This window comes from Protobothrops mucrosquamatus, unplaced genomic scaffold (assembly GCF_001527695.2).
Source record: "Protobothrops mucrosquamatus isolate PMUCROS unplaced genomic scaffold, P.Mucros_1.0 scaffold5362, whole genome shotgun sequence".
Classification (NCBI taxonomy): Eukaryota; Metazoa; Chordata; class Lepidosauria; order Squamata; family Viperidae; genus Protobothrops; species Protobothrops mucrosquamatus.
The window spans coordinates 15671-29012 of NW_015391224.1; the positions used below are offsets into that span (position 1 = coordinate 15671).

Consider the following 13342-nt stretch of genomic DNA (forward strand, 5'->3'; position numbering starts at 1 on the left):
GGAGGGAGGGAAGGAGGAAGGAAGGAAGGAGGGAAGAAGGAAGGGAGGGAGGGAGGGAGGAAGGAAGGAAGGAAGGACTGTGGTGGGGCAGTGTTTAGAATGCAGTATTGCAGGCTGCCCACTGCCAGAGGTTCGATCCTCAACCGTCTGCAACGGTCACTAAGTGAATGATTGTAAATCGAGGCCTACCCGAAAAGGTATCCTGCCTGCTTGAGGCAAAGGGTGGGGTGGCTTATGGGTCCTTTCAACCCAGCAGTGGGGAAAAAAACTCTAACTTTGGTCTAAAGCATGTTTGGGAGTCTGGAAAGGAAGTAAACTTTGTCCTAATTGAAGTTTCTGATAAGAGACTCTTCCTGAATGCAGAAAAACAAGAGTCCACTAAGAAAGAATTACCGTTTTGTGGAAGGTGGCTGGACTAGGCTCTATACTAACAGGCAGCCGCAGGGAGTCCTCGACTTACAACCGTTCGTTTAGTGACCGTTCAAAGTTAAAACGGCCCTGAAAAAAGCGACTTAGGACCGATTTTCACACTTACGACCGTCGCAGCCTCCCCGCGGTCACGTGATCAAAATTCGGACGCTTGGCAACTGACTCCTACTTACGACGGTTGCAGCGTCCCCCAGGGTCACGGGATCCCCTTTTTGCGACCTTCTGACAACGGGGGAGAGCCAGCTTCACTTTACAACCGTGTTACGAACTTAACATCCGCAGTGATTCACTTAACAACAGTGGCAAGAAAGGTCGTAAAACAGAGCAAAATTCACCGAAAGTCTGTCTTGCTTAGCAACGGAAATTTGGGGGGGCTCAATTGTGGTTGTAAGTCGAGGACTACCTGTGCTTTACGGACATAATTTGAGGACAGGCCAAAACGACCTTTGAAATGTGGACATTTTACTTCCTTAACACGTAACTCGTTAACACGGTTCACTCATTAAGAAGAAGGACGCTTTGGTGAATTTTTCTCTGCGGTTGCAAGGAAAATTAGCCACAATATTTGCAGCGAGCAAGGAAGGCTTTTAAAAAAAGCCACATTGGGGGCCGCAACTGTGAGCTTTAAGCTGTCTGTGCCATAAGGTGTAAAAAGAAACCAGCTTTTCATCATGCAATCCTTGCTACTTTTTTAAAAAAAAGTTTTTTATTTATAATACAATTTTTAAAAAAAGAAAACATTGGACATGACGTAACATTCCAGTTTGAACATTTCTGTCCAATTATTTGAACATTTCTGTCCAATTATTTCTCCTCTTAAATTCAATTCTTTATCTCTATGAATATATATAAACTGTTTATACAATACTAAATACATTTTCTCTATTTGCCAACCTAGGAATATATATATTTCCATCTTATCGCTAATCTATAACCCCAACAGTCCTTCTCGATTCCCACCAATGGTACAATTTATCCCAGATTTCAAAATATTCTGATCCGCTTTTATCTTTCAATTCCATCGTGAGCCTGTCCATTTCAGCACAAGATAGTATTTTATGCAGTATCTCTTCATCTGTGGGAGTTTCTTTGTTCTTCCATTTTTGTGCAGTCTAGCGGCAGTCAAGATGTGCAACATCAAATAGACTATTTATCTGTGGTTATACCCAATAAAAAGAGTTCAGGTTTTAGCTCTATCTCCAACATTAATATTTCTTTCAACCATTTTCTTATCCTATTCCAATAATCACGGGCTTTAGGACATTCCCACCACATGTGGCAATAGGTCCCTATTGCTATTTTACATTTCCAACATATAGGTGAAAGATTTGGGCCCATTTTGGCTAACCTCGTGGGTGGGAAATCCTGGCTACTTTTTTGACTATCTTCGTCGGAACGCTTCCGATCCGAAACCAAACAAACTTTGATTCTGCAATTCAGGAGTTTCCTCCGTTTCTCAAGAACTCGGATGTTGGTCCCCACTTTTTCTTTTTCCTTGTTGAAAAGACGATCCACTTATTATTGGGTGTTGGGTCTTCTCCGAGCTTGGTGGTTTTCCTGCAGACGTTTCCTCGCCAGTGTAGGTAACCTCACCAGTTCGTGGGGGAGTGAAGTGTTGGTTGCTGTGTGTTTAAGCAGGAAACAGAGCAGATAAAGACCCTGTCCAAGGATAAATGCCTCAAAGCGATATTGTAATTTTCTTCCCAGATCTCATTTCTTGAAAGTGAGGAACGCGGCACTCGTGATTCAACGGAATTGGAGACGCTACAACTGTCGGCGAAATTACGAGGCTGTAAGTATGTCTGAATGTTGCCGAGATCCTGTCCTTTGCCTCCTTCAGCTTCCAGCAGATGCTTTTTTACTGCATAGGGAGGAGGACTCTGCCACCAAGCTATAATCTAGCCATGTTGGGTTACCCCTCCACCCTCCAGTCTTCTTTAATGTAGTGGAGTGTTGTTTAGAGGAGTGAGCATAGCCTAATTTAGTGGGTTTACTTTAGGGTAAGTTAGTCTAGTACAGGGGTAGGCAACCTTGGCTTTTATGACACGGGGACTTCAACTCCCAGAATTCCTGAGCCAGCATGGGGGAACTATGGCCTCTTCATGACTCGTGGACTTCAACTCCCAGAATTCCTGAGCCAGCATGAGGGAACTATGGCCCCTTCATGACTTGTGGACTTCAACTCCCAGAATTCCTGAGCCAGCATGAGGGAACTTTGGCCCCTTCATGACTCGCGGACTTCAACTCCCAGAATTCCTGAGCCAGCATGAGGNGGCCCCTTCATGACTCATGGACTTCAACTCCCAGAATTCCTCAGCCAGCGTGGCTCAGCTTGGAAACCTCTCTTTCTCCTCAGCATGGCTGGCTCAGGAATTCTGGGAGTTGAAGTCCATGAGTCATAAAAGAGCCAAGGTTGCCCGCCCCTAGTCTAGTAGTTTAATGGTATATGATTCAGTTTAGTTTAGGGCAGGGATCCCCCAACCTGCAGGGCCATGGCTTGCTGGGCACTGGGCCATGGAATGGGCTGGCCAGTGCATGCACATGTGGGTGCACACTCGCCCCCATTCGTGTTAGCGCCGCCACAGCTATGCAAATGGGGCGCAACATGGCAAAAACAGGGTACCGCGCTGCGACCTTCTGACAAGCAAAGTCAATAGGAGAAGCCGGGTTCACTTAACAACCGGGTGACTTATCAACCGGAGCGATTCACTTAACAATTGTGGCAAGAAAGGTTGTAAAGCGGGGCAAAACTCACTTAACAACCGTCTCACTCAGCGACAGAAATTTTGGGCTCAGTTGCGGTCGTAAGTCGAGGACTGCCTGTATGGACTCACCTTGGCTTTTTCGTGCCCTTTTTCAGGCTCTCCTTGAACCATACAATGTGTATGTGTGTGTGTGTGTGTCTCCAACCTTAACAACTTTATGACTTGTGGACTTCAACTCCCAGAATTCCTCAGCCAGCTATGCTGGCTGAGGAATTCTGGGAGTTGAAGTCCACCAGTCGTACAGTGGCCAAGGTTGGGGGCCCCTTCCACAACATCTTTGCTCTTCATCCATCGGTCATCCCTCTCGCTTGACCCCCCAATTTCATATCTCCCCGAATCTGCTTGTAAATTGGTCCTTCCTGATTCCTGGTCCCAGATGCGAATCGGCTTCCTGAGGCTCCAGGCTCTCTATCGTTCCCGCAAGCTCCACCGGCAGTACCATATGGCTCGCCAGCGCATCATCGAGTTCCAGGCGAGATGCCGAGGTTTCCTGGTGCGTCGCGCTTTCCGCCACCGCCTTTGGGCGGTTTTCACCATCCAGGCCTACGGGCGAGGGATGATTGCCCGGCGACTCTACAGGCGGCTGAAAGGGGAGGTAAGACTCGCACGCAGAACCCTCAAAGATCCAACTAGGACCGGGGGTGGGAATGGTTTTCTTGGAAAGCTGACATCCTGCAAGGAGATTTTGAACCCCAATCGAACAACGTCTGCCTATCCCAGATCCTCGGGAAGGACTGGGAGGTGCTAAAACTGCCACAGCTGGCTGGAAAAACAGCTGGAGTTAGGAGGGATGGCTAAGTTGATTGTTTTAGTCAGAAAAAAGAACACATCTAACTTTGTTTCCACTGGGAAACCGTTTCTGGACTTTGTGCTGGAGGTGGGAAAAAACACCTGGAAGCTTTGATTTGGGGTTTTGCTGTTTGTTTATTCACGTCAGAAGCATCACAATTAAAATAAGGCATGACACAAAATGTAAAATACAAAGTAGAAGATTAAAATGTTTACAAATTAAACAGATCTTGCCCAGAAATGAGCAACATTAATTGCGTTGTGTTACATTGCCATGAGCTGCTCAGGTGTGCACGGATCTGGACACCAAGGGCAGGTATACATATGTGTTGTTGTGTGCATGTCATCACAATCGCAAAGGCAGAAGCCACTGGATAGCCCCATTTGTTCGGAGAGGGTTTTGCTAATGAGATAGGATTGTTGTTATAGAAATGGCTAGTCTATATTATTATGTAGAGCTCGAAAATTGAGGTGTAATGTTGTTATGTTATGCCACTGCACTAAAAAGAGTCAGAAGTCAATGTTTCTTCTTCCTTTTTTCCTATTTATTTGATTCTGGGCAGCTCATAATTCAAAATGTGCATTACAATCAAAACTTTAAAAACATTTCAAAACAACAAAAACAATAAAAACAAACAAACATTACAACAATGAAAAACATTAAAATGTTGAATTACATACAAAAGCAAAATATCCTTTTACCCTTACTTTCTCGTCTTACTTTTTTCCTCCCCTATTTTCCTATTATTTTGATTTTCCTTTATATTCTATGTTCAGAGAAACTAATAGCAATTTGATAGCTGAGGTGATGAAATGGCTAAATCCAGTCTAAACATTTGGCTGGTTGTCCAACCAGCCATAATCATAACAACAACAACAGACTTTGCATATCTCCGAAATCCATCTTGTTTGTCCATAACTTCAAAATGTCGAACCATTTTATCTACACCAGGGGTAGGCAACCCTGGCTCTTTTATGACTTGCGGACTTCAACTCCCAGAATTCCTGAGCCAGCATGGGGAAACTATGGCCCCTTCATGACTTGTGGACCAACTTCCAGAATTCCTCAGCCAGCATGGGGGAACTATGGCCACTTCATGATTTGCGGACTTCAACTCCCAGAATTCCTCAGTCAGCATGGGGAAACTATGGCCCCTTCATGACTCGCGGACTTCCAGAATTCCTCAGCCAGCATGGAGGAACTATGGCCCCTTCATGACTGGTGGACTTCCAGAATTCCTCAGCCAGCATGGAGGAACTATGGCCCCTTCATGACTGGTGGACTTCCAGAATTCCTCAGCCAGCATGGAGGAACTATGGCCCCTTCATGACTCGCAGACTTCAACTCCCAGAATTCCTCAGCCAGAATGGGGAAACTATAGCCCCTTCATAACTTGTGGACTTCCAGAATTCCTGAGCCAGCATGGAGGAACTATGGCCCCCTTTATGACTCATGGACTTCAACTCCCAGAATTCCTGAGCCAGCATGGAGGAACTATGGCCCCCTTTATGACTCATGGACTTCAACTCCCAGAATTCCTGAGCCAGCATGGGGGAACTATGGCCCCTTCATGACTCGTGGACTTCAACTCCCAGAATTCCTGAGCCAGCATGGGGGAACTATGGCCCCTTCATGACTCGTGGACTTCAACTCCCAGAATTCCTGAGCCAGCATGGCTCAGCTTGGAAACCTCTTTCCCCTCAGCATGGCTGGCTCAGGAATTCTGGGAGTTGAAGTCCACGAGTCATAAAAGAGCCAAGGTTGCCTACCCCTGATCTACACTGACCCCAGCCAACCTGAGAGGCTAGTTAGTCAAATAAATCCATGGAGGTGATGTTCTGTGTCTTTCTGTAGTATTACCGACGGCTGGAAGCAGAAAAATTACGTCTGCTGGAAGAGGAACGGTTGAGGAAGGAAATGGGTGCAAAGAAAGCCAAGGAGGAAGCAGAAAAGAAACATCAGGTAGGTCCATGGATTCCTGGGGTTGGAAGGGACCTTAGAGGTCATAGAATCATAGATTCTTGGGGTTTGGAAAGGACCTTGGAGGTTATAGAATCATAGACGCCTAGGGTTGGAAGGGACCTTGGAGGTCGTAGAATCATAGACTCATAGGGTTGGAAGGGACCTTGGAGGTCGGAAAATCATAGACTCCTAGGGTTGGAAGGGACCTTGGAGAACATAGAGTCCTAGAGTCCTAGAGTTGGAAGGGACCTTGGAGATCATAGAGTCATAGATGCTTAGGGTTGGAAGGGACTTTGGAGGTCATACAATCAGATTCCTAGGGGTTGAAGGGACCTTGGAGGTCATAGTGTCATAGACTCTAAGCGAGAACTAAGGAGGAATTTCCTGGTAGTGAGAACAATTAACCAGTGGAACCACCTGCCTCCAGGAGTTATGGGTGCTCCATCGCTGGAGGTTTCAAGAAGAGACTGGACAGCCATTTGACTGAAATGGTAGAGGTCTCCTGCTTGAGCAGGGGGCTGGACTGGAAGACCTCCGAGGTCTGTTATTCTTTTTTTTCTGTTATTCTTTCCTCATTCTTATTTTTTTCTAGGTGCGCCTGGCCCAGCTGGCTCTGGAAGATGCAGAAAGAGAAATCAAAGAAAAAGAAGCAGCTCGTCGGAAGAAGGAACTTCTGCAGAAGATGGAGAAGGCTCGGAACGAACCCGTGAACGATTCAGACATGGTGGACAAAATGTTTGGATTCCTGGGAACGACGGCCTCGTTGCCAGGGCAGGAAGGACAGGCGCCCGATGGCTTTGAGGTAAGCAAGTCTGATAGATCAGTGGTTCTCAACCTGTGGGTCGGGACCCCATTTGGGGTCGATCGACCATTTCACGGGGGTCGCCAAGCAAGGCTGTCCGCCATTTTTTTTGTCCGCCATTTTTTTTTCCCTTTTCCGGCGGGTGCCTTACCTCCCTTGGGCTGGGCCAGCTGGTGGTCGGCCTGCTCCGTCTCTGCCGCTTGCCAGCTACGCCTGGGCCAGCGCAGGGGGCGGAACCACGTATGCGCGGCGCTCCCGGGCAGGAAAAGTCCTCGACTTACGACCGGTTGGGTAGTCCTTGACTTACGACCGGTTCAGTCCTCGACTTACGACCGGTTTAGTCCTCGACGTACGACCGGTTTAGTCCTCGATTTACGACCAGTTGGGGTCGCGGCATTAAAAAGGTTGAGAACCACTGTGATAGATGGTCGGGAGGTTAGGGAAGTCCAGATAGTCCTTGACTTACAACCACTTGTTTAGTGACCAAAGTTACAACAGTACTGAAAAATATGACTTATGAATATCAAAATTCACATGCTTGGCAACTGGCAGGTATTTATGACGGTTGCGCTGTCCCGGGATCATGTGATCACCATTTGCAACCTTCCAACAAGCAAACTCAGTGGGAGAAGCCAGATTCGGTTAATGACTGAACGATTCACTTAGCAATTGTGGCAAGGAAGGTCGTAAAATGGAGCAAGTCTCACTTAACAACGGTCTTGCTTAGCAATGGAAATGTGGGGGATCAACGGTGGCCGTCATTTGAGGACTACCTGTATTCTATTTTGAATTCCTGGCCTTTGCAAGGAGTTGGCCTTCAATGTCTGTGCAGATTCTCAGTCCTACAGGTCACGGTTATCCCAAAAGTGCTTTTTCAAAAGGCAACCGGACTTTTTCTCCTTGACGACGTTTCGTTTCTCATCCAAGAAGTTTCTTCAGTTCTAGCTGAATGGTGGAGGATGGAAGGATTTATATTCCTTTCAGTCATCTGGTTATTTGTACTATCTCTGAGAGTCATTGAGGCCACTTAGAGGTTTATCTGTGCCCTCAGGATCACCTGGATCGTGCAAAATTCAGTTGGGCACTTTTGAAGATAGCAAAGTCCACATTCTGGGCAGAGAGGACCGCTGGTTTGAAAGAGGGGTCAAAGAGGCCAATTACATTAAAATTGAGCAGCCCTCTCTCAATAGAGGGGGACGAATATGACACTCCCTATCTCCTGTTTTATAACACAATCTGTGATGACACAGCACCGAGGCAATGCAGTCCGCTGGCAATTCAAGCCGCCCTTTAATTGCTCCAAATTTTCCCCAAAGGCACCCACTTTTGCTGGCAAGCCTCCAAACAAAGGAAAACACACACACCTCTGGCTGAAAGTAGTTTCACATACAGTCTGATTTAGGAGAGGAATTTACTCAAGGTCACGGAGATAAGAAAGAATGACACATTCATCATAAACCTGACAAGTCTGTGGGAATACACGCTTGCCTGAACAGTCTCAAAAGGGAAGCCAAAATACCGTCCGAGGTCTATAAACATCCAAGCAACAGTTGTCAGCCAGTCCAAGGGTCAGAGTTTCCGGGTTTCCAAGCAGAAGTCACAGAACAAGAGATCAGCAACAACACACACAAAACTTCAAGGAATCAGTGTTTGTTCCCGACAAATGCCTCTCCCCACAGCGTCTCCTTAAGTCTCAGTCTCCAGGTGTGCCTTGTGGAGAGGGGCGGGATGCTGCCCTCCCAAGTAGTTGAGCCTGCCTGCGTTGTTCCCTCCTTCTCTCCACTCTCGGTGCTCTAGGATCAGGTGGGGATGGCCTTTGCTCATTGCCTGAACTCTGTCTCTCCTGTTCCTCGTGTCCCACTCCTGGAAGGCCCTGGTCTGCCTCGGCCTGCTCTTCCCCACATTCCTCTAAACCCACAGACCCCTCTCCCTCGCCCTCCATTGGGTCCCATTCCAGCTCATTTTCCTCCGCAGATTCAGGCTCCGACGGAGGCACGACACAATCCTTTCAGCAGTTCCAAAAAGGCTGCACACCCATTTGCACTATTCAAGTAACCCCAAGGGCGCAGATAAGCCTTCCAGTGGCCTGAACGACTCTCAGAGGGAGCGCCAGCGACCAGATGACTGCAAGGAATAGACTGTAAATCCTTCCATCCTCCACCGTTCGGTCAGGGTCACTTCCCTATCGGAACACTGCCATTTCAAAAGGGAGCAGGAAACACGAGCTATTGTGGATAGAGAGTGTTCCCGCATTGTTTCTAGTTTTTGCTTTGATGTATCTACATGGGAATTAGGGTGTGGGGGGGAACCCCCAGGACCATCTGGTTAAACTCCTGCTGGCCAGCTCCAGAGAACGGCCAGTTATCCCCTGTTTGGCTTAAAGTTCTCACGACGTCTTCACCCACCAGCGGATTGACTCCTGATGGGCTGGGGCAGTGATGGCGAACCTTTTAGAGCCCGAGTGCCCAAACTGCAACCCAAAGCCCACTTATTTATCGCCGGGTGCCGGGTCGGCGTGGCCCACTGGGTGGTCATGGCTGTGGTCATGGCAGACTGGGTGTGTGTGGCCAAGGTAGGCATGGTCACCTCGATGTTGCTCATGGGGAGGGACGCCTATGGGGGCCGGGCAGGGTTAGGGTAGATCTAGGGGGTCTCTGGCAGGTGGGGCGGTGGGCAGGAGGCTCGTCCTGTGGGGTGAGGCAAGGCACGGCGGAGGTACCATTGCCACAGGGCAAGGCGAGGCAGGGGCCGAGGCGGCTGCTGCCTGACACCATTGGCCCCCACACACAGAGGCCAGCGAGTGCATGGGGGCTGACAGTGTCCATCAGCAGCCACAGCCTGCCGGCCCCTCAACCGGCGCATTCTGGGGTTCCACAGCCCACCGCCAGCAGTTCAGAGAAGCCGCGTCTGAGCTGGATGGATGACCAACAGCTGAGGAAGCAATGCAGTGGGTCGTGCCCAGGAAAAGGAGAGCATGCGAGGCCAGGAGGGATGGGATGGGGGGGGGGAGAGAAACCAGCCATGCTGGGATGCATCCGGCCACATGGGAGCTCAGTGAGTTAGTGGGCTGCTGGTTGAAGAGGGACGGTTGCCATCTCCAGGGCATGGCACGCGTGCCCACAGAGAGGGCTCTGAGTGCCGCCTCTGGCACGCGTGCCATAGGTTCCCCACCACTGGGCTGGGGCGTCGGGTTGGGGGCCGAAAAGATGGGACTTTTAGCTTGATGCTTTTGCACGGGAACTTCAGATCCCCACCTTGCTTCTCTGCAATCAGTTTCAGTAAACGATGCCTGTGGTGTTTTTCTGAGGGAGGAGCCAAGGCGGGACCTGACATTCAGAACGGGAGAAGCTTCTTGGATGAGAAGCGAAAAACAAAGAAAGTCCAGTTGCCTCTTTTTTTGGGGGGGGAAAAGGATCTTTGGGTCGAGTTGGCCTTAACTGACCCTTCCCACTCCACGCTTCTGGGCGAAACCTTTGAGCCGAGTCAAATCTTCCTTGCAGGATCTCGAAAGAGTTGGGAAGATGCTGCAAGAAGACGACTTAGACACGGCGCTCCCTCTCCCTGAGGAAGAACAGGAGGACCTGTCGGAGTATAAATTTGCCAAATTTGCCGCCACGTACTTCCAGGGCACCACCACGCACACATATGTACGCCGGCCTCTGAAGCAGCCGCTGTTGTACCACGAGGACGAAGGAGACCAGTTGGTGAGTCTCCTTCAATGGCTTCTTCTTCTTCTTGTGCCATATCCGTTATCGGACGTTGGCGATCCTGTTTTTATCAGCAGCCGCGCGAAAAAGTGCTGCTGAGTTTTGTCCAAACCAGTCCCTTAGAAGCCTTAGAGCAGACATGTCAAACACAAGGCCCGGAGGCCAGAGGCGGCCCGCGAAGTGGTTTCATGTGGCCCGCGAAGCCATCCTGGAAACAGTGAGGGAATGGCCCCCACTGCCTTGGCCCTGGCCCAGGCCGGCCGGGAACCAATGTATAATTTTGTGGTGGCTATCTATGTTGAAACACATTCAGTCTTAGCTCCAGAAGGCCGTCCGGAAACGGCGAGGAACCAGCCCCTGCCGCGTCGGCCCCGTCCCCTGGGTGCATGCTGGGGAGGTGTCACCCTTTGTGAGGAATGAAGAAATGCACCATCGCCTGGAAGTGGCCAGCAAATGGCCCTCGCCTACGTCACCTATCCGGCTTGATGGGCTCCGGCAGAGGGGTTTCAGCAGGCAATGAGGCTCCTCCAGTGGACCCTGCCTTGGCACTTGCCCCGGTCCCACCCCCTTCTGCCAGAGACCCCCAGATCTGTCCCACTCCTGCCCAGGCCCCCACAGACACCCTTGACGTGAATGATGTAGAGCTGGCCATGCCCACCCAGTAGGCCACACCTACTCCATCCACGCCCACCCAGTAGGCCGCACCCACCCTGGCCCCCCCCGCCCCCCCCGAGGGCAACCGCAATGCTGATGCGGCCCTCAATAAAATTGAGTTTGACACCCCTGCCTTAGAGGCTCTTAGGGGGAAGCGTGGAACCCCCACAGAGCGCGTCCCCGGGTGGCGGATTGGGGGGCCCTACCCATTATGGCTTTTATGCTGTAATGGCGGGTTGGAGGGAATCAAATCCCTCCCGTGGACCAACAGGCCTGGTGAGTGGCAGCTGGCTCCCCAGTATCGACTGAAGGCGGAGACCATGTTGGTTGGAACGGCTTCAGAAGAACAGCACACGGTGTGGTGGCAGCCACTTGAACAGCGTGTGCAGAGCGGTGTAGAAAGCAAAGGGAAGACTACCACACTATATATTTCCCAGGGAAATCATGTTAATGGCGGCAAAACCTAACAATGGCCCCGAGTACGGGCGCCCCTTAAATGGGGCAGGGGTGTGCTAAGAATCTCCCGGTCCGCTAGAATTATGATAAACTCAAAACTACGAATTGGACGGCTGGGTAGAGAATATAAAAGGGCAAGTTGTGGAAGGTCAGTCGCTGACTTCTGACAGGTACTCGTGACTTACAATCACTCATTTAGCGACCGTCTGAATTTACAACAGCACCGAAAAAAGGGACCTGCGACCGCTTTTCACACTTAACGACCGTCGCAGCCTCCCCATGGTCACGTGACCAACATTCAGAGACTTGGCAACTGACGTGTACTGATGACGGTTGCAGCGTCCCCCTGGGTCACGTGATCCTCTTTTGCGACCGTCTGACCAGCAAAGTCAATGGGAGGGGGGGAAGCCAGATTCACTTAACAACCTTGTGACTCCCTTAATGACGGCTGGGATTCCCTTAACAACCGAGGCAAGAAAGGTCGTAAAATGGGGCGAAGCTCACTTAACGAACGTCCCACTCAGCGACAGAAATTTTGGACTCTGTCGCGGTCGTAAGTCGAGGACTCCCTGTACAGATAGTCCTCGACTTACCGCAGTTTCAGTTAGGGGCAGTTCAAAGTTACAGCGGCACTGAAAAAAAGCGATCTATGACCGTTTTTCACACTTAACGACCGTTGCAGCATCCCCAGCGTCACCTGATCAACATTCAGAGGCTTGGCAACTGGCATGTACTTATGACGGTTGCAGTGTCCCCGGGTCACGTGATCCCCTTTTGTGACCTTCTGACAAGCACAGTCAATGGGGGAGCCAGATTCACTTAACAACCGTGTGACTCACTTAACGACAGCAGGGATTCCCTTAACAACGGTGGTCAGAAAGGCCGTAAAATGGGGCAAAGCTTACTTAACCACCGTCTCGCTTAGCAACGGACATTTTGAGCTCAATTTTGGTCGTAAGTCAAGGACTACCTCAATTTCCTTTCCTGCCAAAACCAGGCAGCCCTGGCGGTCTGGATCACCATCCTTCGCTTTATGGGGGACCTTCCGGAGCCCAAATATCACACCGCGATGAGTGACGGCAGCGAGAAAATCCCGGTCATGACCAAAATTTATGAGACGCTGGGGAAGAAGTCGTATAAGAAGGAACTCCAGGCCCTTCAGAGCGAAGGAGAAGTAAGTAGGAAGCTGGCAAAGATTCTGTTCCTCATTTCTGTTGTTTTGGGAAAGGGAGAGCAAGATACTCACAGAGTAGCAACCACAGAAGTGGACCCAGATGGGCCTTGCGGAAGGAATTCAACAATCGTTAGATAAGCGTCAACTTAGCCCAGTCAAACAGAAGTGAGGAAAGCACTGAAGTGGAACCACCTACCTCCAGGAGTTGTGAATCCTCCAACACTGGAAGTTTTTGAGAAGAGATTGGACAGCCATTTGTTTAAAATGGTATAGGGTTTCCTGCCTCAGCGGGGGGCTGGACTAGGTGACCTCCAAGATCCCTTCCAACTCTCTTATTCTATCCTATCCTATCCTATCCTATTCCATTCCATTCCATATTTTCTATTCTATTCTATTCCATTCCATTCCATATTTTTTATTCTATTTTATTCTATTCTATTCCATTCCATTCCATATTTTTTATTCTATTCTATTCTATTCTATTCTGTTCTGTTCCGTTCCGTTCCATTCAATTCCATTCCATATTTTCTATTCTATTCTATTCTATTCTATTCTATTCTATTCTATTCTATTCTATTCCATATTTTCTATTCTATTCTATTC

At 49.4% G+C, this 13342-nt stretch overlaps 1 protein-coding gene across 1 annotated transcript in view; it reads left to right on the forward strand.

Moving 5' to 3' along the window:
• Positions 1 to 13342, forward strand: part of MYO7A (myosin VIIA) — a gene marked incomplete at its 5' end in the record, with an annotated part of 76103 nt that overhangs the window by 14627 nt on the left and 48134 nt on the right. The window contains 6 exons of the mRNA XM_029286838.1: positions 2137 to 2221; positions 3571 to 3789; positions 5839 to 5946; positions 6539 to 6748; positions 10249 to 10452; positions 12563 to 12739. Of these exons, the coding sequence (XP_029142671.1) occupies positions 2137 to 2221; positions 3571 to 3789; positions 5839 to 5946; positions 6539 to 6748; positions 10249 to 10452; positions 12563 to 12739 (1003 nt within the window). The remainder of the gene's footprint in view (positions 1 to 2136; positions 2222 to 3570; positions 3790 to 5838; positions 5947 to 6538; positions 6749 to 10248; positions 10453 to 12562; positions 12740 to 13342) is intronic.